This window comes from Anabrus simplex, chromosome 8, assembly GCF_040414725.1.
Source record: "Anabrus simplex isolate iqAnaSimp1 chromosome 8, ASM4041472v1, whole genome shotgun sequence".
Classification (NCBI taxonomy): Eukaryota; Metazoa; Arthropoda; class Insecta; order Orthoptera; family Tettigoniidae; genus Anabrus; species Anabrus simplex.
This window is the reverse complement of record NC_090272.1, coordinates 166079060-166104136: the sequence shown is the minus strand read 5'-3', so window position 1 is coordinate 166104136 and position 25077 is coordinate 166079060. Positions and strand designations below refer to the sequence as shown.

General features: G+C 43.4%; 1 protein-coding gene across 10 annotated transcripts in view; it reads right to left on the bottom strand.

Annotated features, from left to right (window-relative positions):
* The window catches only part of LOC136878916 (protein FAM184A), a 442374-nt gene that overhangs the window by 64244 nt on the left and 353053 nt on the right, over nucleotides 1-25077 (bottom strand). For all 10 annotated transcript variants that reach the window (XR_010860861.2, XR_010860862.2, XR_010860864.2 and 7 more), the window contains 2 exons: nucleotides 24422-24771; nucleotides 2407-2820 (listed from right to left, as the gene is read on the bottom strand). Coding sequence is in view for 6 of the 10 variants with exons in the window: in XM_067152527.2 (XP_067008628.2) it covers nucleotides 2407-2820; nucleotides 24422-24771 (764 nt within the window). In the remaining 4 variants the exon portion in view is untranslated. The remainder of the gene's footprint in view (nucleotides 1-2406; nucleotides 2821-24421; nucleotides 24772-25077) is intronic.

The following is a 25077-nucleotide window of genomic DNA, read 5'->3' as shown; positions in this document are numbered from 1 at the left end:
AATGGACATAATCTCGATATTACATCTAAGACCTGTACATAACAAAGAGTAGAAAAGGCAATTTTCAATATTTTATGTCCCATACCTGTTTACCGTACAAACTATAACACCAGAGATATTAAGGAATTTTGGTATTTATTACCAAGTCCAAGTGAACATTGTTGACATGGAAATACATATATCAAAACAAGTTTTTCATCACCTTGAACCAAAGATTTCCTGATTCTACAGATGGTACAGAGGTACCATGTATGTCTACTCCTTAGTCCCATTTGCTGCTATGGGGTTGAGGATGAGATGAGACAAAATATTTTATGGCTTTTTTTTTTTTTTTTTTTTTTTTTTTGGCTGATGCCCTTCCTGGTGCCAACCTCAGTTGAGAAGCTAATAAAGATGAAATGAATGACAGTGAATGCAATTTGGTAAGGAGGTGGAAGAAATCAACTGCGGCCTATGAATAGGAACTGTCCTAGAATTTTGCCTGGAAGTGAAAATAGGAAACCACAGAAAACCATTCTCAGGACAGTAGACAGTGGGGTTTGAACCCACTTGTCTCCCAGATGCAGAGCTTGGCTCTATAGCCATAGCACATTAACACATGCACCCACTCCACTTGGTAACATATCAGTATTATTTACTGCCCAACAAAACAAAAACAAAAATTGAGAGCCTCTACAAAAATACAGCTTTGCTTTCTCAATTTGAGTTACTGAATGTGGCACACACCAGTACCTTTAATACTGGGTAACATGTCCCCTTGCATTGACGCAAGCCTGAATTTATCTTCTTCATCAAGGTAATGTTTGTCCAAATTGTCCCACTCCTCAATGGTTATTCGGTACAGATCTTGAAGACTGGTTGGTGGGTCATGACATCCATAAGCAGCCTTCTTTAATTTATCCCAGGCATGTTCAATAGTCGTCATGTTCAGATAACACGGCAGCCACTCTAGTTAAGCAATATTGTGATCACAAAGATCACTAATGAGAACTGCACAATGGAAGCATGCAATATCTATTATGACAAATTCCCCTCAAAAATGCTGGTAATATGGTGTTGCTATGGGTAAGAGGATGTTGTCCCTGTATTGTACAGCCCCATGACATTGGCCTGAATGATTAGCAGTGGAATAAGTTGGCCCCATATAATGCAACCCCAAAACATCACAGAATCACCACCTTGCTGCACATGCTGGTCAGTGTATCCAAGACATGAAGTCTGACCAGATTGCCTCCAAACACATTGCCAACGATCGTCAGGAACAAGGCTTATGTGATACTCATCAGTCAAAAGGAGTTTATACCTATTCTGAAGAGACAAATTCAGCATTGTGTTGGGCCCATTTGTACTGCACCCTATGATGTCTAGTTCTGAGAACTAGGCTTTGCCAAGGATGTCAAGAGTAAAGCTGTGGCTGATGCAACTTGTTTCTCACAGTTTGAGTTGAAAGATGGTGACCTGCGACTGCACGATGATCGTTATTCAGCATGGAGGCATTGTGGCCAAGGTTACTCTGCTATGTCCCTGTATTGTACAGCCCCATGACATTGGCCTGAATGATTAGCAGTGGAATAAGTTGGCCCCACATAATGCAACCCCAAAACATCACAGAATCACCACCTTGCTGCACATGCTGGTCAGTGTATCCAAGACATGAAGTCTGACCAGATTGCCTCCAAATACATTGCCAATGATCGTCAGGAACAAGGCTTATGTGATACTCATCAGTCAAAAGGAGTTTATACCTATTCTGAAGAGACAAATTCAGCATTGTGTTGGGCCCATTTGTACTGCACCCTATGATGTCTAGTTCTGAGACCTAGGCTTTGCCAAGGATGTCAAGAGTAAAGCTGTGCCTGATGCAACTTGTTTCGCACAGTTTGAGTTGAAACGTGGTGACCTGCGACTGCACGATGATCGTTATTCAGCATGGCGGCATTGTGGCCAAGGTTACTCTGAGCTGAAATTCAAAGGTTAGGGTCATCGACTGTAGTTGTAGCCCTTCGATAACGTGTATAAGGCAAGTCATCAATAGTTCATATATCCCTGCAATGCTTCCACGTTCAAACTACATCACTTTGATTATGGCCCACACAGTTCGTGTATGTAATACCATACCGGTACCAATTTTCCAATCACCAATGCTTATAAAAGTAACACACTCATGTTCAGCAAGGAATTAAATTCATAACTCCAAAAGTTAACTCCAATTATACCACCTTTCTTACCTATAATGAAGGCTGTTTGTTATTGTTTTAATTTAAGATTATTTTTCTAAATTAATTACTCAACTTCCTGAGTGAAAATTGAGCCCCTTTCGCCAGGAAGCCCTCAGAGGTTCAAAGTTAGAAGTGAAAGCAAATCAAAAGAAATCTTTAATTATGAGAACAAATGATGGCTACGTACTTGAATTGTAGAAGCATAACTTTTTTCGGACTCGACAGCCGATTTAAGTTGAGCAATTTCCTCCTTCAAAATACGTTCCGACACTTGAAATTCCTCCATCTGACGAGTAGCAGCACGTAGAGACCGCTTCTGCTCGAATGTAAGAGTACGCAGCTGTTTCGCTTCAGCCAATTCGGTTTCGGCAGTAACCAATCGATTCTCCAGTTCGCGTCTCACTTCTTGTACTCGTGCTTCTGTTGCCTTTTCGCGCTCTTCCAGTCTTCGTTTACAGGACTGCTCCACTTCACGCAATTTCCATTCGAAGTCGTCCAAGAGCTGTTGTTCACGGTCTGTGTTCACGGTACGTAGTCGCTCGAAGTCTTGTTCGAAACGTGCCTGAATCTCCATTTTCTCAGCCTGAGCTTCCTCCAGAGCCTGAAACAGAGAAATTGATTAATTAATAAGTGTATGTCATAAGTTCTTCAATGCAGTGATGAAGCGTAGAGGCCTGTATGTAGCCGTCTCTTCATGTACTACTTAGGGCCAAATCTTGTTCAACAGGCAGGAGACTTGAATACAAAGTTGCCAGTGTGAAATATACAGTAATACAACCCTGTTTATGCGGCTCAGCAGCACTGGGTCTGATCTGGATGGTAAACATCTGGATAATTCAACAAATCCATAACAACGTAATTGACACACTTTATAATTATGCATTTTATATAGGCCAATTTTTACGTCCTCCTCCATAGTGTAACGGTGTTGCTGTCGTCCTCGTTGACCCAGATTTAATTTCTCGGCACTGCCAGAAATTTAAATTTGGTAGAAGGACTAGTATGTGGTTAAAAATGTACATTCAACTCGCCTCTACTGTGCCTGAAAAGATCTGCACACCTCGGGACAAGGAAACTAATACTTCTACTAGACTGTTAACAGTACAGAGCAAACTGGACTTAAAGTTAACAACAAATGTAAATGCAGTAAGTAAACCGCGACCCGGCCGGGAGTCGAACCCCGGACCCCTTGGATCAAAGGCGAACACACCATGGAGCCGGACATTTAATAATAATTCTGTAAGGCTAGCAACTCCTGCAAGGCATGTCGTCCCATGAGGGTGTGTGGGTAACTGGTGTTATTGCAATTGAGAAAAGTGTTGTGTGTGGTGTGTGAGTTTCAGGAATATTGGGGAGAGTACAGAAACGTAGTCCCTGAGCCAAGGGAATTAACTATTTACAATTAAAATTCCTCGAGCTGGGAAGGAATCGTCGATCTTTGATCCTCGAGGACCGAAGCCCAAGAAGCTGACCACTCAGAGACACCAACAGATTTGGAGATCAATAATAATAATAATAATAATAATAATAATAATAATAATAATATATTATGGCCTCTTATGATGGAATGAAATGGGATTATTTCAACAAATTCTTTTAGCTCAGAACTCGAACGCGAAATTGATTGATTGATTGATTGATTGATTGATTGATTGATTGATTGATTGATTGATTGATTGATTGATTGATTGATTGATTGATTGATTGATTGATTGATTGATTGATTCAGACTAAATTACATAAATTACATTTCGGTTTATGTTTTTTTTTCGCGTACGTCCTAAATGAAAGACAAAAGCAAAAGATGTAAAACGAAAGGATAAAAAAGAAAACAGCCAAAAAAGATGGTGAATCAATGCGACGTATGATCCATCACATCCGACAAGGTTAAAGATCAAAATGACGTCACCTCGCAACAGTTGAATGGTGATTCACACTTCGCGTGGTCTACGATACGGGTCATCTGTTCTGGATGAATGGGAGGCACGCCTTGTACGAGTGAATGTAACCGCGTTACTCACGACTCCACGCGATGTCTACTATAATAGCTGCGGCAACCTTCATGGCCCCTCTGCGGGAGGCAGATTTGGATAATGCAGAATGAACTGTAATCCCCCACCCCCGGTATGCCGTATATCGACTGTCGATCATAAATCGAGATGCTTGTCTTCCTATGTGTTCATTACTCGTTGGAGTTGAGACAAGCAGCACACCCAACGTTATACGTGGTACTGGTGATCGAATAATCGAACACAAAATAATCGCTTATTCGATTATTTCATTTTATTAGATTACTCGATTACTTTTCGATTATTCATTCGAATGAATGAGACAATCGAATAGTGAATATTGTTTTCGATTATTCATTGGGAACTGCATTCGAATGAATGCGACAAGTGAATAGCGAATGCTCTTGAAATAATCGAATGAAAAGTGATCTTATTAAGACAGTTAGTTAATTCACTCATTTAGTTTCAACATTTGGAGATAAGTTTGGAAAAGGCATATTTCTATGTTTCATACGAGTGTATCTATTCGCATATTTCAATCGATTATCCAATCGACACACTCAAACCGAAAAATTGATTCATGACGCGTCCGAATATTATATGCGATACAACTGAATGATACTGGAAACTCATTCGATTATTTTATTAGATTATTTAAATAATTGGATGGAGGTTATTCGGATGTTATAAGTATCCGGATGCCATCACTACAACTGAATTATATTTGAAACTCATTCGATTATTTTATTTTATTGTTTATTTGATTATTCATATTGTAAGGAGGTTAGTCGAGTATTGAAAGTATTCGATTATCCCATCACTACCCGGTACCACGATGTTTACAAATTCTCTGTAACCTGTTTTAAGGATTGTAGGGTTTGGCTCGGGTTTAGAATCGGGTGTCATATTATTAATTGTTGTTCTTGTTTTATTTAGTCATTACCGGGCGAGGTGGCCGTGCGGTTAAGGGCGCGCAGTTATGAGCTCGCATCCGGGAGATAGTGGGTTCGAACCCCACTGTCGGCAGCCCTGAAGATGGTTTCCCGTGTTATCCCATTTTCATACCAAGCAAATGCTGGGGCTTTACCTAACTTGGCCGCTTCCTTCCCACTCCTAGGCCACTTCGAAGATGACTGAGGTGGGAATCGAACCCACCTCTACTTAGTTGACCTCCCGAGGCCGAGTGTATCCCGTTCCAATCCTCGCACCACTTTTCAAATGTCGTGGCAGAGCTGGGAATCGAACCCGGGCCTCCGGGGGTGTCGGCTAATCACACTAACCACTAAACCACAGAGACGGACACATTCAAACTTAATGTCCAAAATTTCGTTTGAAGTATACATTAATAATAAGCTACCTTCCCTCTCTATTGGTTGACAACCTACATTTTAACGGAAAAATTAATTTGAACACTGACTGATGACCATGAAATATGAATATTATTTTGATCAAAGAAATTGGCCGCTACGAAATACCTAATAATCCTATGGAAGCTCGACAGCGCTTAACAAATTACACTGCCAGCAGACTGCCTGAGAACACATTGACATGCCAAGAGTGGTACAATGACGCAGTACAACAGTCCAATAAAACTTGATAATGGTACAAATCCTCCCCTTGGCAGTTAACCTAGTACACGCCCACGCGTGGTTACAATTAGTTTAATGTCTCAGAACAAACAGCTGTTTCAAGTTGCACCATATTCAGCGCCTCTCTAATGCTGTGCTGCCAACTGTGCGGTGTATGCTCCAACCCGTAAGTAGTACGCACTATTCTGTCTTGCTAAAATTTCGTAGTGACATGCATTTTAAAGGAAGATAATCCGGCCGTCAAACAGGACCCAAATTGATATGTGCAACACGGTTCACACTCGCGACCCCCTCAGGGTGTGGAAAATGTGGCGGATGAAGAGAAGAAGATTAAAATCCCACGATGTAATCTGGAATCGAACCCGTGGCCTGAGGGCCAAGACACTGACCACTCGGTCAGAGAGCTGGTAAAGAACATGAGCTGATTAGGGGAGGTCGAACTAGAAAATTACACATCGTCTCACATACGTAATTAATAAGAAGCAATGCCTTTCTCAACTGGAGCCTCGTGATAGCCACACCCGCAGTAGCGTAGCCATGATCGACCGATGTGGGGGTTATAGTCACATTATGAAGGTGCTTGTGTGTGTGTGGTGTGCACGTGCATGAGTGTCTTTATAAGGACACTGGTACAAGTGAATTATATTGATTTTCAGATTGCAGTACACTACAAAATCTTACAATAAAATACAGAACGAGAACAATATGATCAAGCTCAACAGTTTTACGGCGAATGGTATGTTCAAATTACAATCTAAAATCCAACTTTCGAGGCTTCTTAGGAATTAGATTAAGGAGATCTGTTGGTTTTACATTTATGACTCTGTGAATGTTCAAAGGAGCCTTGTTCCTGAGTCTTACGAATGTTGAAAGTGCGTAGGTCCATATAATAATAATAATAATAGGCATTTTATTTTATTTACAAACCAAACCCCATGGCACTACAGCCCTTGAAGGGCCTTGGCCTACCAAGCGACCGCTGCTCAGCCCGAAGGCCTGCAGATTACGAGGTGTCATGTGGTCAGCACGACGAATCCTCTCGGCCGTTCTTGGCTTTCCAGACCGGGGCCGCTATCTCACCGTCAGATAGCTCCTCAATTCTAATCACGTAGACTGAGTGGACCTCGAACCAGCCCTCAGGTCCAGGTAAAAATCCCTGACCTGGTCGGGAATCGAACCCGGGACCTCCGGGTAAGAGGCAGGCACGCTACCCCTACAGCACATTTTATTTACATAAGCATGAAAAATCAGCAGCTGTTGCACATCTACTTGACACAGGTCATTAAACATCAAATATACACAATTATCTCACTGTTTTACAGATACATGCGAAAGGAATAAAACTGAAACATTTTAGAAACTCTGGAAATTTATAGGCATCAATTAATAGATCCTTGCCATATACCCAATATTTCGGAGATGACATACTCCTATAGTTGACTCAACATAGATGAAACAAATTCATAATGCACATAGCCCCTTGTTTTCAATAAAATAGTATAATATTCCTAGAAAACAACTGTGTATGAAATAGAGCAACAATTAAATGCCAGGATTTCACTACCTGATGGTACAGTACAAGTTCCGAAACGCGTTGTGGAATACCTGTGACTGGTAAATATGTCATAACCTCATAACGAATAAATTACCTATATTTACCAAGACTGCCACACTTAACTTGCGTAAGCAATTCTCCCAACTACGAACCTACAACTTTAATGGGAACGAAACAGGATGAAGGAAAACTGAGCGCAAAGTAACTTACACTGTTTGTGTTTTAGGTTTACACGCCTACACAAATGTATTCAAAACCTAAGGAACAGATGAATATGCACACACGTGCATATATACTCACGCTGAGAAGTATATTAGCGACCATTTTTTTCAAAGTCACAGCGCTATGTTCACTAAAATAAACTCGTGTCCTCATCCCGAGGTGGTGCAGCTCTTTTCAGACACACCCCCATTGGAGGTGAGCACTATGTTCACTAAGACACATATTCACGAAATCCTGTCCGTGTGACACGTGAAGTCTTTTTATAGAGGAAGATATCAATCACATTCACCACGCAAAGTCTTCTTCTTCTTCTTCTTCTTCTTCTTCTTCTTTATTTGTTTACCCTCCAGAATCGGTTTTTCCCTCGGACTCAGCGAGGGATCCCACCTCTACCGCCTCAAGGGCAGTGTCCTGGAGCTTTAGACTCTGGGTTGGCGAATACAGCTGGGGAGGATGGCCAGTACCTCGCCCACGGTGCCTCACCTGCTATACTGAACAGGGGCCTTGTGGGGGAGATGGGATTATTGGAAGGGATAAGCGAGGAAGAGGGAAGGAAGCGGCCGTGGCCTTAAGTTAGGTACCATCCCGGCATTCGCCTGGAGGAGAAGTGGGAAACCACGGAAAACCACTTCCAGGATGGCTGAGGTGGGAATCGAACCCACCTCTACTCAGTTGACCTCCCGAGGCTGAGTGGACCCCGTTCCAGCCCTCGTACCACTTTTCAAATTTCGTGCCGGGAATCGAACCCGGGCCTTCGGGGGTGGGAGCTAATCACGCTAACCACTACACCACAGAGGCGGACTTTACCAAGATTGCGTAAGCAATTCTCCCAACTACGAACCTACAACTTTAATGGGAACGAAACAGGATGAAGGAAAACTGAGCGCAAAGTAACTTACACTGTTTGTGTTTTAGGTTTATACGCCTACACAAATGTATTCAAAACCTAAGGAACAGATGAATATGCACACACGTGCATTCACTCACGCTGAGAAGTATATTAGCGACCATTTTTATCAAAGTCACAGCGCTATGTTCACTAAGACGCATATTCACGAACTCCTGTCCGTGTGACACGTGAAGTCTTTTATAGAGAAAGATATCAATCACATTCAACACGCAAAGTCTTCTTTTTCTTCTTCTTTATTTGTTTACCCTCCAGAATCGGTTTTTCCCTCGGACTCAGCGAGGGATCCCACCTCTACCGCCTCAAGGGCAGTGTCCTGGAACTTCAGACTCTGGGTCGGCGAATACAACTGGGGAGGATGGCCAGTACCTCATCCACGGTGCCTCACCGGCTATACTGAACAGGGGCCTTGTGGGGGAGATGGGATTATTGGAAGGGATAAACGAGGAAGAGGGAAGGAAGCGGCCGTGGCCTTAAGTTAGGTACCATCCCGGCATTTGCCTGGAGGAGAAGTGGGAAACCACGGAAAACCACTTCCAGAATGGCTGAAATGTGAATCGAACCCACCTCTACTCATTTGACCTCCCGAGGCTGAGTGAACCCCGTTCCAGCCCTCGTACCACTTTTCAAATTTCGTGGCAGAGCCGGGAATCGAATCCGGGCCTCCGAGGGTGGCAGCTAATCACACTAACCACTACACCACAGAAATCCCGTTATTTATAGGCTATAACTTAACAATATATTGCATTACTTCTACCTGCTGTAACTTATATGTATTAGTTATTCATAGATTTGCGCGTTTTATTTAAGGAGGCCCGATTTTTTTATTTTGGCAGGCGGGCCCTTATCGCATTCGTTACGCTCCTGACCACAGTAGTGAACATATCCCTCCACGTAGGGTGGCGTCAGGAAGGCCATCCGGTCGTAAAAATAGGCTAAATCCATACCAAGTGCCAAGCCCAGGTAACTGGGAAGAGAGCAGGAAAAAGATTGACTTGTACGTTAGGAATTCTTGGGCAGTGGGTAATACGACTAGCGAGTGTTACTATCATCAGTACCAACCTTAATGATATAGATTTCGTGACATATTTGTTCACTTGCTCTTTCCTGGGACACATTACATGAGAATTTTTAAATGAACTTGTCAAGGACGTTCTCACACTAAAGCTGCCACGAGTCATTCACATTTTTCTCCAGGCGAGAAGCAAGTTTGGGAGTTTAAATTGGAGTTCCTGCTACATTTACATTTCGTTCCGAGCAAACACATCATCTAGCTAGCTTGTGTGGTGGTACGAAGAAGAGAATATACCTTCCATGGAAAGAGGGATTTCACAAGGCGTTATAAAAATTTCGTATATTTTTAAAAAGCCCTTGGAATGTTTCCAATTTTCACCAGTGAATCATCAATGATCTGCATTTAGGGCTGTCGACAAGGTGGTAGCCTTTCCTTAAACGTTTTCAAAGAACTTGGAAATTTATCGACCATTTCCCTTGATAATGTATTCCAGTCTCTTATTCCTCGTCCTATAAACGAATATTTTCCCCAGCTGGTCCTCTTGAATTCCAAATTTATCTTCATATTATGATCTTTCCTACTTTTAAAAGTTCCGTTCAAGCTTATTCGTCTATTATTATTATTATTTTTTTTTTTTTGCTAGGGACTTTACGTCGCGCCGACACAGATAGGTCTTATGGCGACGATGGGATAGGAAAGGCCTAGGATTTGGAAGGAAGCGGCCGTGGCCTTAATTAAGGTACAGCCCCAGCATTTGCCTGGTGTGAAAATGGGAAACCACGGAAAACCATTTTCAGGGCTGCCGATAGTGGGATTCGAACCTACTATCTCCCGGATGCAAGCTCACAGCCGCGCGCCTCTACGCGCACGGCCAACTCGCCCGGTATATTCGTCTACTAATGTCATTCCACGCCAACTCTCCACTGACAACTCGGAACATAGTTGAGCATCTCGTCTTCCCAGGCTAAAGTTTGCAGCATTTTCGTAACACTACTCCTTTGTAGGACATATTTATTTATTTATTTATTTATTTATTTATTTATTTATTTATTTATTTATTTATTTATTAATCCGTTTACAGTTCAGGGTTGGATTTTCCCTCGGACTCAGCGAGGGATACCACCACCTCTACCGCCTCAAGGACAGTGTCCGGGAGCGTGGGATTTTGGATCAGGGGGATACAGCTGGAGAGGAGCAATAGCGGCGATTAGGGGGGGGGGGGGGGGGCAAACCCACTTTTTGGAGAGGGCCGATGACCTTAGATGTTAGGCCCCTTTAAACAACAAGCATCATCATCATCATCATCATCATCATCATAATCAAATTTTGGAGAAAATATTACATTTTTATTGCATTTTAGCCCACTGAAACTAGAAATTATAGGAATTTAAAAACAAAGCCATTTGTACAAGCCCTGCTGTCTTATCAAATAATTTTTTTCTTTATTTTCTTTAATCATTACCAAAATTATTAGCGAAAATACGCACAAAATGTCCTTCGTTTTGGCTAATCGATATGTATGGCGCCACAGCAAATAGTGAAGACTTTCCCTGTGCTATGAGGAAGGGTATCAGGGCTATATGTTTTTATAAAGACAAAGACAACAAGGTATTATTCAGCACCTTGCCGCGTGCATTCGTCAGTCTGGCAGTCTCTTTAGTGTCTGTTAGTTTTTTAGTGTATAGTCAAATACTAAATAGTTTTAATTGTATAATCACACCGTATTTCTTTTTAATTGTAATAAATGTGTAATATTGTTCCTTTGGCGAAAGTTTTGTAATATAGTATTGAATAAAAATCTCAAAAAAATATTATTACCGCATTTAAGTTGGTAAACTGTCAATCTTTACTTCTGTGGCGAAATTCGCTGAGAAAGCATAAGTTTTGATGTGTATACCCCCTCCCTCCCATCCTCCACTATATCCCACGAACCCAGGTATTGTTTGTTGTCTGTGTATTTTTTTGCCCCCGCACTTTTAATTCCCAATCGCCGCTAATGGAGAGGAGGACCAGTACCTCGCCCAGGCGGCCTCACCTGCTATGCTGAACAGGGGCTTAGTGGGGCGGGGGGGATGGAGAGATCGGAAGGGGAAGGAAGCGACCGTTGCCTTAAGTTAGATTCGATACCAGCATTTGCCTGGAGGAGAAGTGGGAAACCACGGAAAACCACTTCGGGGATGGCTGAGGTGGGAAGTGAACCCCCTCTACTCAGTTGACCTCCCGAGACTGAGTAGACCCTGTTTCAGCCCTCGTATCACTCTTCAGATGTTGTGGCAGAGCTGGGAATCGAACCCGGGCCTCCGGGGATGGCAGCTAACCACACTAACAAATACACCACAGAGGCAGACTGTACGGAATCACCCGGAACAAATCGTGCAGCTTTCCTTTCAATCCTTAGCAGTTCTCGTATCAAGTAGTCCTGGTGTAGGTCCCTTACAGTGGAACCATACTCTAATTGGGGGGACATTTACTTTCCAAAATGGGGTACAATACTTCTGCTTATCTGGCTTCCCGGCTGAATGGTCAGCGTACCGGCGTTCGGTTTAGAGGACCTCGGATTCGATTCCCGGCCAAGCCGGGGATTTTAGCTCTGTACGGTAAATTCATCTGGCTTGGGGACTGGCATTTGTGTTCGTCCTAATGCATTTCTCTTCATGTACAACACACTGCACTATCAACCACTACTGAAACATAATACAGTGAACACATTGCTCCGCATAGGGTTAGCGTCAGGAAGGGCATTCAGCCATAAAACCACGCCAAGTCCTTACAAAGTGCCGACCCTTATAAATTAAGACAAACACAAGAAAGAATATACTATTGCCTGAGGTTTCATCTTGGACAGAATAAAAACTACTGCACTAATAACTTCGTGTAGCTATCGCCAGTCTGGTGCAGCCCTTCTAAGGCAGACCCTCCGATGAGTGTGGACGGCATCAGACGTTTTTTAAATGCATGTTACTGTGATGGGGAGTAATGTATGTGAGCTACAGAGATGTTGAGGATAGCACAAACACCCAGTCTCCGACTCAAGGGAACCGATTGTTTAGAATTAAAATCACATGACCCAGCCGGGAATCGAAATAATGACCCCAAACTCGAAGGCGAAGACGCTTGCCGGTTAGCCACTGAGCCGGACAAAACTGCTGTTAACAACAGTCTCTTGAAATAATCTTTCAGCATACTAGACTGTGTCGAGTACATACCATACATGCCGAAGAGACGTTAAGTACAGAAAAAAATAATCTACCAGTAGAGGGCTGAGCAGTTCAGACGGTAAAGCGCTGGCTTTCTAAACTCAAGTTGGTGGTTCGATTCCAGCTCAGTCCGGTGGTATTTGAAGACCATCAAATACGTCAGCCTCGTGTCTGTAGATTTACTGGCATGTAACATAACTTTTGTGGGATAAAATGTCGGCACCTTGGCGTCTCCGAAAAACCATAAAAATAGTAGGTGGGACGTAAAGCCACTAGGCCTTTTCAATATTTAAATTATCCTTCATTCTCTTTTGTCGGTACCTTCAGTCTTCGAAGGGTCGAACCTCTTCTTCCTTCTCTTATGATCAGAGCCATTAGGGGCGTTTTTTTATCGTTGCACTTCTGATTAAAATAATACTACCGCTACCATGAAACATTCAAATTTCTTCTTCTTTCTTAATCTGCTTGCCCTCCAGGGTTGGTTTTCCCCTCAGACTCAGCGAGGGATACCACCTCTACCGCCTCAAGGGCAGTGTCCTGGAGCGTCAGACATCAGGTCGGGGGATGAAACTGGGGAGGATGAAACTGGGGAGGATGACCAGTACCTCGCCCAGGAGGCCTCACCTGCTATGCTGAACAGGGGCCTTGGTGGGGGAAGGGATAGACAAGGAAGAGGGAAGGAAGCGGCCGTGGCCTTAAGTTAGGTACCATCCCGGCATTTGCCTCGAGGAGAAGTGGGAAACCACAGAAAACCACTTCGAAGATGGCTGAGGTGGGAATCGAACCCACCTCTACTCAGTTGACCTCCCGAGGCTGAGTGTATCCCGTTCCAGCCCTCGCACCACTTTTCGAATTGGCAGAGCTGGGAATCGAACTCGGACCTCCGGGGGTGGCAGCTAATCACACTAACCACTAAACCACAGAGGCGGACACATTCCAAAATTTCGTTTGATGTATAAATTAATAAGCTGCCTTCCCTCTTTATTGGTTGACAACCTAGATTTTAACGGAAAAATTAATTTGAACACTGTCTGATGACAGTGAAATATGAATATTGTTTTGATCAAAGAAATTGGCCGCTACGAAATACCTAATAATCCTATGGAAGCTCGACAACGCTTAACAAATTACACTGGCAGCTCACTGTCTGAGAACACTTTGGCATGCCAAGAGTGGTACAATGACGCAGTACAACAGTCCAATAAAACTTGATAATGTTACAAATCCTTCCCTTGGCAGTTAACCTAGTACACGCCCACGCGTGGTTACAATTAGTTTAATGTCTCAGAACAAACAGCTGTTTCAAGTTGCACCATATTCAGCGCCTCTCTAATGCTGTGCTGCCAACTGTGCGGTGTATGCTCCGACCCGTAAGCAGTACGCAATATTCTGTCTTGCTAAAATTTCGTAGTGACATGCATTTTAAAGGAAAATAATCTTTAATGAAAAAAAAAAAAAAAAGGGGGGGGAAATAAGTTTTCCACCTTCCATTTGCCTTCATTTCTAACGCCATTAAATATGGGATTTTACTCCTCTTGACAATTTGTCCGCCTCTGTGGTGTAGTGGTTAGTGTGCTTAGCTGCCACCCCCGGAGGCCCGGGTTCGATTCCCGACTCTGCCGCGAAATTTGAAAAGTGGTACGGGGGCTGGAACGGGGTCCACTCAGCCTCGTGAGGTCAACTAAGTAGAGGTGGGTTCGATTCCCACCTCAGCCATCCTGGAAGTGGTTTTCCGTGGTTTTCCACTTCTTCTCCAGGCAAATGCGGGGATGGCTCCTAACTTAAGGCCACGGCCTCTTCCTTCTCCATTCCTTCCAATCTCTCCCCCCCCCGCAAGGCCCCTGTTCAGCATAGCATGTGACGCCGCCAGGGCGAGGTAGTGGTCATCCTCCCCAGATCCATCCCCGATTCAAAGTCTGAAGCTCCAGGACATTGCCCTTGAGGCGGTAGAGGTGGAATATCTCACTGAGACCGAGGGAAAAACAAACCCTGGAGGGTAAACAGATAAAGAAGAAGAAGAAGAAGAAGAAGAAGAAGAAGAAGAAGAATTGGACAATTGTAGTTTCTATGCTAGTCATCTTCGTTTTTTTTTCCTGATTATAAACCATGGCTGTCGTACCAGTCTGTCACCGTGCTACTTCTTCTTCTTCTACTTCTTTATGTGTTTACCCGCAAGGCTCAGTTTTTCCCTCGGACTCAGTGAGGGATCCCACCTCTACCGCCTCAAGGGCAGTGTTCTGGAGCTTCAGACTCTGGGTCAGGGATACAACTGTGGAGGATGGCCAGTACCTCGTCTAGGCGTCCTCACCTGCTATGGTAAACAGGGGCCTTGTGAGAGGATGGGGAGATTTGAAGGGATAGACAAGGAAGAGGGAATGAAGCGGCCGTGGCCTTAAGTTAGGTACCATCACGGCATTTGCCTGAAGAAGAAGTGGGAAACCACGGAAAACCACTTTCAGGATGGCTGAGGTAGGAATCGAACCCACCTCTACTCAGTTGACCTCCCGAGGTTGAGTGGACCCTGTTCCAGCCCTCATATCACTTTTCAAATTTCGTGGCAGAGCCGGAATCGAACCCGGACCTCCGGCGGTGGCAGCTAATCACACTAACCACTACACCACAGAGGCGGACCAGTATGATCAGATGCCACTTGGGAGAGCACAACGAAATCTGGGCGAATATTCAGCAAAATAAGTAGTCATGGAATCAGTAAGAATCCATGGCGTAACTGTTAGTTTATTAGCTGCCGTCATTGGGGGCCCGAGTTCGATTCCCGGTAATGCCAGAAATTTAAGAATGGCAGTAGGGCTGGTGTGTAGTTGAAATGGTACATGCAGCTTACCTCCATTGGGGGTGTGCTTGAAAAGAGCTGCACCACCTCAGGATGAGGACACGAGTTTATTGATCAATAGTGATTGATTGCTTCACGCACACAATTCTCATTCGGATGATGAACTCTCTTATTTTGGCAGAACTTGTGATGAAAACTATGTGTTGCATATCGCGTTATTACGTGTCGAAGCTCGTAATTTCTTTGTTTCCAATCATCCGTCATTATGGCGTCTATTAAATATAAGTCGCTCCTATTATGTTTTATTAAGCCTTTGCTGGCGAGATGTAGTGTTTACAGTGCACTATGTCTTCTGGTATGGGCTATATCAAATTTGTTACTTTCATTGACCTGTCACAGTCTCATCCTTGGCTTTGACAATATGAAAGTGACTGAGGTATGAGTGATGCTAGTAATACAATTCCTTATGCAGCCAGTCCCTGTTATGAATGGTGTGAAAATATCGCTCATAGGGTCAGTTGGTGCATACATTTCAGTGGGCTTGGCAGACTGATATGTAAGAGCAACTGCTGGCTCGGTGAGGAAAGCAACGGGAAACTACCTCACTCCTCGTTTCCCTAGTACGCCTCTTCAGTGACGCCTAGGCTATTTATGACAGCTGTTGGCGAAGCTGCAGAGGATCAAACCAGCCTTCGGGCTGATTACCCAACATACATACACAAGATGATGATGTTCTGTATAGAGTAATAAATAAGTTACAAGATTGTGAGCAACTGCAACATGACCTCGATAATGTTGTGAGATGAACAGTACGCAGTGGTATGATGATAATCGGGGTTAAAAGTCAGGTTGTGAGTTTCACAAGTAGGAAAAGTCCTCTCAGTTTTAATTACTGTGTTGATGGGGTGAAAGTTTCTTTTTGGAATCATTGAAAGTACCTAGGTCTTAATATAAGGAAAGATCTTCATTGGAGTAATCACATAAATATGATTGTAAATAAAGGGCACAGATCTCTGCACATGGTTATGAGGGTATTTAGGGGTAGTAGTAAGAATGTAAAGGAGAGGGCATATAAGTCTCTGGTAAGAACCCAACTAGAGTATGGTTCCAGTGTATGGGACCGTCACCAGGATTACTTGATTCAAGAACCGGAAAAAATTCAAAGGAAAACAGCTCGATTTGTTTTGGGTGATTTCCGACAAAAGAGTAGCGTTACAAAAATGTTGCAAAGTTTGGGCTGGGAAGACTTGGGATAAAGGAGACGACCTGCTCGACTAAGTGGCATGTTCCGCGCTGTCAGTGGAGAGATGGCGTGATATGACATCAGTAGACGAATAAGTTTGAATGGTGTCTTTAAAAGTAGAAAAGATCACAATATGAAGATAAAGTTGGAATTCAAGAGGACAAACTGGGGCAAATATTCGTTTATAGGTAGGGGAGTTAGGATTTGGAATAACTTACCAAGGGAGATGTTCAATAAATGTCCAATCTCTTTGCAATCAATGAAGGAAAGGCTATGAAAAAAATTGTAACGGTATATCCGAAGGGGTGATATAAATCCCAGGAATGATTGCTACTTCGCCCGCGGTATGTCCAGTGATGATGGTGGTTTTGATAATATTGGGCATTAGTTTCTTGGTTGAGAAGTCGTGTTCCATTGCAGCGAGAAGGAGGATCCATATTCTCGATACAGCACATTGGTTGAAGCTCAGCGAACTAATTGTTGCCTGTAACCATCATGGAGGCTACCACTTCGTTGCCTTGACATTCTTATCGTGATATTTAGCCGCATTATCTGTTCAGTGAGTTAGTAATCTTATAATGAAATGAGCGAAGTGAATCTGGCTGGCATTTGTTTGGTTGTGAGCAGAATTATGAAGGATAATTCGGCATTATACACTAACATTAAAATCATGCACCACAGAACACACGTTTCATTTCATTCCCAGTCTAGTTTCTGAGAGACGGGTTACCCGCCATTTTGCCTGTCTCTATCTGGTTCATTGTTGTGGTTTGGTAATAACACATAGAACAGTTCAATGAGAAATTCACACACGTATAGACAAAGATACCACAGCATTTTAAACTGTACTATAATTTGTGAATTTTCTTTTGATGTACAGGGAGAATAATTTAAGTGTTCAGACTTCTGCTCGCATGCCGTGGGAAGTACCGAGCGAGCGCCATATGGCTTCTGTCAACACTGGCAAGATAAGAAGTGTTCACTGCCAGCGCGCAGCTGTTTAGCACTCTGTCCCTCAGTTCGCTAAAAACGATTGGACTTTTAAGGTGTGTTGTGAGGTTATTATCACGACGGTTACACTATAGAGCAGAGAATATTTTTGGTCGAGTGTTATTTGCACAAGAAGAAGAAACCAGTTAAAAGGTGCCTTCGAAAATTCCGTAGACAATTTTCCGGTGCGACAGTACCATCGAAACGTTACGTACATCAGCTCGTTTACAAGTGGCGTAGTACTGGTCCCGTAGGCAATAAGAAAAAGAAGCAGAGGAGAACAGCTCTCTCACGGGAGAGGTTAGAAGATATACAGGCAAGACTCCAGGTCAGTCCACGTAAGTCGCTTCGGAGAGTAGCCCAGGAAAGTGGTATTTCACCTTCTTCAGCACGTTATGCAACAAAATTGTTACATTTACGATCGTATCGGACTCATTCAGTCCATAACATACTGCCTACAGATTTCAATCCAAGAATACGATTTTGCAGTTGGCTAACGAATAGTGTCCACGACGGTATTGTGGATCCTAACTTTATTTTTATGAGCGACGAAGCCTGGTTTCATTTGAGTGGATATGTCAATTCACAGAACAATAGAATCTGGGATACAGACAACCCGCACATTTTACAGCCGAGACCTCTGCACGATGTGAAGGTGGGTGTGTGGTGCGCTATCAGTGCCCGAGGAATTATCGGTCCGATATATTTTCAGGACACGATTACTTCTGACAGTTATATTCACAACATTCTGGGACCATTTTTTGCTGAACTGACTGAAGAAGAGAAAAGGTACGGCTGTTTCCAGCAGGATAGTGCAACGGCCCATACGGCGCGTAGCTCTATGCGACGGTTACGGGAAATGTTCGATGATGATCAGATCATCAGTAAAGGCTTATGGCCCCCTCGTTCGCCTGATTTAAGCACATGTGATTTTTATCTATGGGAAAATCTTAAAGGAAAAGTTTACAGGAATAATCCTCGAACTGCAAAAGAATTAAAAACTGAAATTAGGAACGTTGTGCGTTCTATCGGTGTCCATGAACTACAAAGTGTGTTTCGAAATCTCATTACAAGATATGAAACTTGCATTGCAGCTGAAGGAGATCACTTTCAGCACCATCTGTAAATACTGGTGAGTTCAGTTTAATTCCCTAGATGATTGTAGTTTCTTAGGTGTTATGCTTTTCGTTACATATAGCTGCATTTTCTGTTACCTTCTGAGAGTACCTGTGCAGCAACCTGTGCCCGTTGGTTGGGACGTAGGATATGTGTACGGTATCCCCTACGTGTCGTAAGAAGTCTCTAAAAGAGGTAAACCTAGGGTTTAAACTTGAGACCACGGTATCCCTAGCTATATCTGACATTACTTCCATGTACTTCTACCAGCTTCACCATATTCATCTTTATATCGGACCTTACTTAGTCATCCCTTATAGTCTTCTGAGCCCAGCAGTATTTGGCTTGCAAGACCTAATACCAATATAAATGGTCCGTTATTGAACATTATAAATTTTCCAGCTAACTCACTCCTGGTTGCTAGCGTTTCGCCCCCGTGTGCCAGATTGGGCTCATCAGCTGGCACCTAGCACACCTACCAGGACGCATGGCTAGTACACACCATGGAGGCCACTGCGTAGGCTACTTGGAGCCACCGGCAGTGCCATGCACTATGAGGAACTTTGTCCCATTACCAAAAATTGATGCCTGCTTGGCCATCAGATGGCTCCAACTAACCTACGCAGTGGCCTCCATGGTGTGCACTAGCCATGCATCTTGGTAGGTGTGCTAGGTACCAACTGATGAGCCCAACCTGGCACACGGGGGCGAAACGCTGGCAAACAAGAGTGAATTAGCTGGAAAATGTATAATGTCTAATAACGGTCCATTTATATTGGTATTATAAATTTACTCATTCGGGACAAATATTTCAGATTCCCTATGGGGATCAACATCTATATCATTGCAAGACCTAGCCAGAATTTTAATTTTTATAGCTGCCCGAACACAGGCTATAGATACCCATCTCTTACTCTGATCTGACCCCAACGTTGCTACGTTTGTGAGACCTAGGGAGTTGACTTGGTCCGGTTTTACGACCGAATGTCCTTCATGACACCAATGATTTCATGTCCCAAGAACTACTTCTGAAGTTTTCGGAAACGCCGTGGTGTCGTAATTGTCCCACAGCATTTGTTTTACGTGCCAGTAAATCTACCGCCTTGAGGATTCGCACATTGAAATATCACTTCTACTGTCTGAGGTAATCAGTTCAACTCACACAGCTGGTTACTCACTCATCAACTGCCCATATGTGTACGGAACCTCCTGCATGTCATATGAGGCAACAGAAAGGGGTAAACCTAGGGTCTAAACTTGAGACCACGGGACCCCTAGTCATGTCTGACATTAATTTCATGTAGTTCTGTCACCTTTACCACATTAATTCGGACCCCCTTCCATCTACCTATGTTCAAAATTTCATATCTCTGCGTGCTGTTGATTTTGCTGGTCATCGCGCACACGCAAAACACACACAAACAAACACTTCCTTTTATTATTATAGATAATTCTTCACATTTACGTGTACAATACGTTTAATTTTTTTTTTTTTTTTTTTTTTACAAGTTGCTTTACGTCGCACTGACACAGATAGGTCTTATGGCGACGATGGGACAGGAAAGAGCTAGGAGTGGGAAGGGAGCGTCCGTGGCCTTAATTAAAGTAGCGCCCCATCATTTGCCTGGTGTGAAAATGGGATACCACGGAAAACCGTCTTCAGGGCTGCCGACAATGGGATTAGAACGCACTATCTCCCGAATACTGGATACTGGCCGCACTTAAGCGCCTGCAGCTATCGAACTCGGTAGTACTATATGAAGAATCGTGGATTTATCTACACTTTTAACAATCCCATTCATCTGGCGTGATCAGATTATTTATCTGAAGAATCTAAGGTATAATCTCCACCCCTCGCGTCGTCTATGGCGAGGCTATGATATTAAAAATGACGATTATTATAGGAGCACGTCAATGGATCTTAATTGCTGTAAATATACTGTATATGACCATCAATTTAGAACAACGATACAAGAGCAGACTTCCTAATGTGAGCCAAAATTAATATTGTTGGTGCTGCTATTCCAAGGGCTAACCACGTACTTGGCGGCTGGCCACTAACAACTCTCCTATTGTCTACCCTGCTCAGCTCTGTTCTGCTTTTCTCATACTTCGCCAGTTAACATGCGTGGAGCTACGCATTACAAAAGTTGGAAAGCTTGCAGTGAAGATCAAGCATAACGAAAAATATTTCCGCTAGTTTGAGAATAATATGGTACTAAAATTTACAAGCAGCGCTTAAAGTGGAACAGGAAGGTCCAGTTACTATGCATAATAAAACATATTCATACGATAAAATTAGGATAATCTATATTTATACAGTTTGAGTTTGTTTGTGTGTAGAAAGTAATCTCGGGAATAATTCGATCGATTTATTTATCTGAAGAATCTAAGGTATAATCTCCACCCCTCGCGTCGTCTATGGCGAGGCTATAATATTAAAAATGACGATTATTATAGGAACACGTCAATAGATCTTAATTGACCAACCGTGCTACACAACCGGCTTTTTAAAAAATCCCACTATGGTCGTTTTACAGCAATAGTTATTGTTCAACCGACTGTAATTTCTTTCTTACAGGGTCAACAGGACTTTAGGCTTGTACCAGTTTGTTACTTTCACTGGCTTATCTAGTCTCATCCTTGGCTTTGATTAAGGTGATGCTAGTAATGCCATTCCTTCTGCAGCCAGTCCCTGTGATGAATGATGCCAAACCGAGCTCGATAGCTTAAGTGCGGCCAGTGTCCAGTATTCGGGAGATAGTAGGTTCGAACCCCACTGTCGGCAGCCCCGAAAATGGTTTTCCGTGGTTTCCCATTTTCACACCAGGCAAATGCTGGGCTGTACCTTAATTAAGGCCACGGCCGCTTCCTTCCCACTCCTAGTCCTTTCCTGTCCCATCGTCGCCATAAGACCAATCTGTGTCGGTGCGACGTAAAGCAACTAGCAATAAAAAAAAATAACAAATATAAAAAAAATGATGCCAAAGTGTTGCTCATAGTGGGTTGGTACATGCATGTCAGTGGGCTTGACAGATTGATCTGGAACAGCACAGTCTAGCTCGGTGAAAAGCAACGGGAAACTGCCTAGTTCCTAATTTCCCTGGTACGCTTTCTCAGTGATACCTAGGCCACCTATGACAGCTGTTTAGGATCCATCGAGCCTGCAGGCAGAGGACTAAATATGCGACATTATTAACAATCGGTGACGTGATAACCGAGTGGCATTGCCATTGGTTTTTCGCCAAGACGGTCACGGTTCGAAACTCGGTCAGTGCATGTGGGATTTTTGAAATGACTCCATGTAATTATTATTATTATTATTATTATTATTATTATTTTACAAGTTGATTTACTTCACACTGACACAGATAGGTCTTACGGCGACAGTGGGATAGGAAATATCTAGGAGTGGGAAGGAAGCGGTCGTGGCCTTGATTAAGGTACAGCCTCAGCATTTGCCTGGTGTGAAAATGGAAAACCACGGAAAACCATACTCAAGGCTGCCGACAGTGGGGTTCGAACACACTATCGCCGAATGCAAGCTCACAGCTGCGCACTATGTAAAATTAGATATTCTGCAGCTATGATCACTGTATCACCAGTCACGTAAAACAACAACAACCTAGAATTGTAAAATAAACGGGGAAAAATCAAGGCGGCGTTATGTCCTTATTTTAAATATCTGTCCCTTAAACAACATTCAGTACCAGTTTCAATTCTTGCAGTTGTCTTAATTTCTCGATTAAATACAAGCCTTGTTCCCAAAACAACTTTGCGTTCAACTGACTTACAATTATGCATATATTTTTATAGTCTCCGATTTCAGCCCGTTTCCGGAGTAACTTATTCTTTGCTCGCATTCGGGATAAATTTCTGACTTGCAGACGTCAATTCAAGAAGCGCTCTTTCTCCGCAATTAAGACACATGCCATTAAATTGGCAGAATAAGAGCGAAGCTAAATGCTTGCCGTTCCGAACTTCACAGATTATCCTTGTTGGTGCTAATAATAGAGGGACGAGCCTTCTCTCGCCAGGTGACCTACTTTGGCCGGGTTTCCCAACCACTGCTCCTGTTAAAGTAGGGCAAGCTTTATAATACAGTATATCTTAGTTAAGTGGGCTAGATTTCACCTAATTCATAGATCTTTCATAAATGCTGATGATGGCACACACATCCAGTCCCCAAATTATCGGAATTAACCAATGAAGGTTAAAATTCCCGATCGAGCCGGCAATCGAAGCCGGGACTCCTTGGATCAACGGCCCACACGCAAACATTTTAGTCATGGAGCTGGACTCTTAGCAGAAACTGCGCGTGTACAGAAAACAAAAGGAATGGAAGAGACTACCTTGTCTGACCCCTCTAACTCTTCAAACCATGATCATAATTTAACGGTTACTGTATCTACTAGGACACTCAGTACACAATTGACCTTGTTGGCAAGTACTCACTGACTTGGAGAATAAATGGACATCGTAATAACGTAGATTTATCAAATCTATTTTCTAGCAAGTATATAGAGCTGATAACCAGAAGGGCCGGCCCCGCGGTGTACGGGAAGTGTGCCTGCCACTTACCCGGAAATCCAGGGTTCGATTCCCGGCCAGCCCAGGGATTTTTACCTGGATCTGAGGGCTGGTTCGAGGTCCACTCAGCCTACGTGATTACTGATTACAATTGAGGGGCTATCTGACGGTGAGATGGCGGCCCCGGTCTAGAAAGCCGAGAATAACGGACGAAAGGATTCGTCGTGCTCACCACACAACACCTCATAATCAGCAGGCTTTCGAGATGAGCAGTGGTCGCTTGGTAGCCCATGGCCCTTCGGGGCTGTTGCGCCATGGGGACAACCGGAAGTTGCAAGCCCATAAAACAATAACTAGGACTTCCACCAACGATGATTCTTGTTTTAAGGGAAAGTAGCCTATAACTAGGCGACTATCGGCAGTGACCTGAGTGGTGGTGGTGATTATTGTTATAAGACGAAGTCCAGCTGGGTAACCATCCTCTAGTAACCAGTAGCCTGATTGGTGGTGATGAATATTGTTTTAAGAGGAAGTCCAACTGGGTAACCATCCTCTAGTAACCAGTAGCCTGATTGGTGGTGATGAATATTGTTTTAAGAGGAAGTCCAACTGGGCAACCATCCTCTAGTAATTATAATCAGAAGGGGAAAAAAGAAGAGTTCTGACTGATCCTTCAAAGAATGAAGGAAAGGGAAGGGCCACGGAGGGCGAGAACATTAAAGACTCTAGGCCTCGCGAACACAGGCAGAGATGACCAAGGGAGGTTGAGTAGGAACGAGGCCCCATGGCGCCAATTCACCTTCCCACGTTGAGAGCCGATGGGATTTTACCTCTTTTAGTCATTCTTACGACAGGCAGGAGATACCGTGAGTGTATTCTACCGCCCCCACCCACAGGGGTGAAGTAGCTTGGGTTTCAAAAAACTGTAAACACATTCACTTTTCGAGAGCCGAATTTTTATATGAATTTTTGGCACTCTAATTAAGTTATTTAATGTATTAAAGTAACTAACATAAAATGAAAGCAATATTCACTAACCTCTTGAACTATCTTCATCTCCTCTTCGCGCTCTGCCTCCATCTCAGCTCTGGCTTTTTGCAGTTGGTCCCGCTCTTTCTGCACCACCGCCAGTTGTTGCTCCAGACTTGCCACATGCGCCGCCATTTCTTCCACCTTCTGTTTCAGTTCGCCGTAATCCTCCGTCGGGAAGTCTGTCTGCGTCTGAAGAGACTCTGTCTGTGCCTGCAGCGCCTCGGTCTGCGCTTGCAACTGCTGTGCAAGGTCTGCGTTGCACCTCTTGAACCCACACAGATCGTCCTCCAACTGCCGCAACTTCTGACGCATCAACTCCGATTCCTTGTGAGCACCCGCCAGTTCCGCCTGCAGACCTAGAACATGTCACATGCAGACTTTAAAATATGTCTCTCTCTGGCTGTCTCCCAAAAATATGGTTTGTTTATACTATAATAGCCAGAACACTGACCCATATATCTTCAAATGACTTCTGGGTCAGTCTGTAGCGGCAGCATTTCTACTAGCCTTGTTCTCATTTAATCAAAATCAGTTTGGTCGGTTTCTGAGCAGTCATGATAAGAATCATGTCATTTCAAGAAGAAACGTTATATCGCTAAAGTATAGTGGCCTCCAAACTGTTCCTCATCCTAGGACATCACGAAATATCGTCGCTAAAAGCG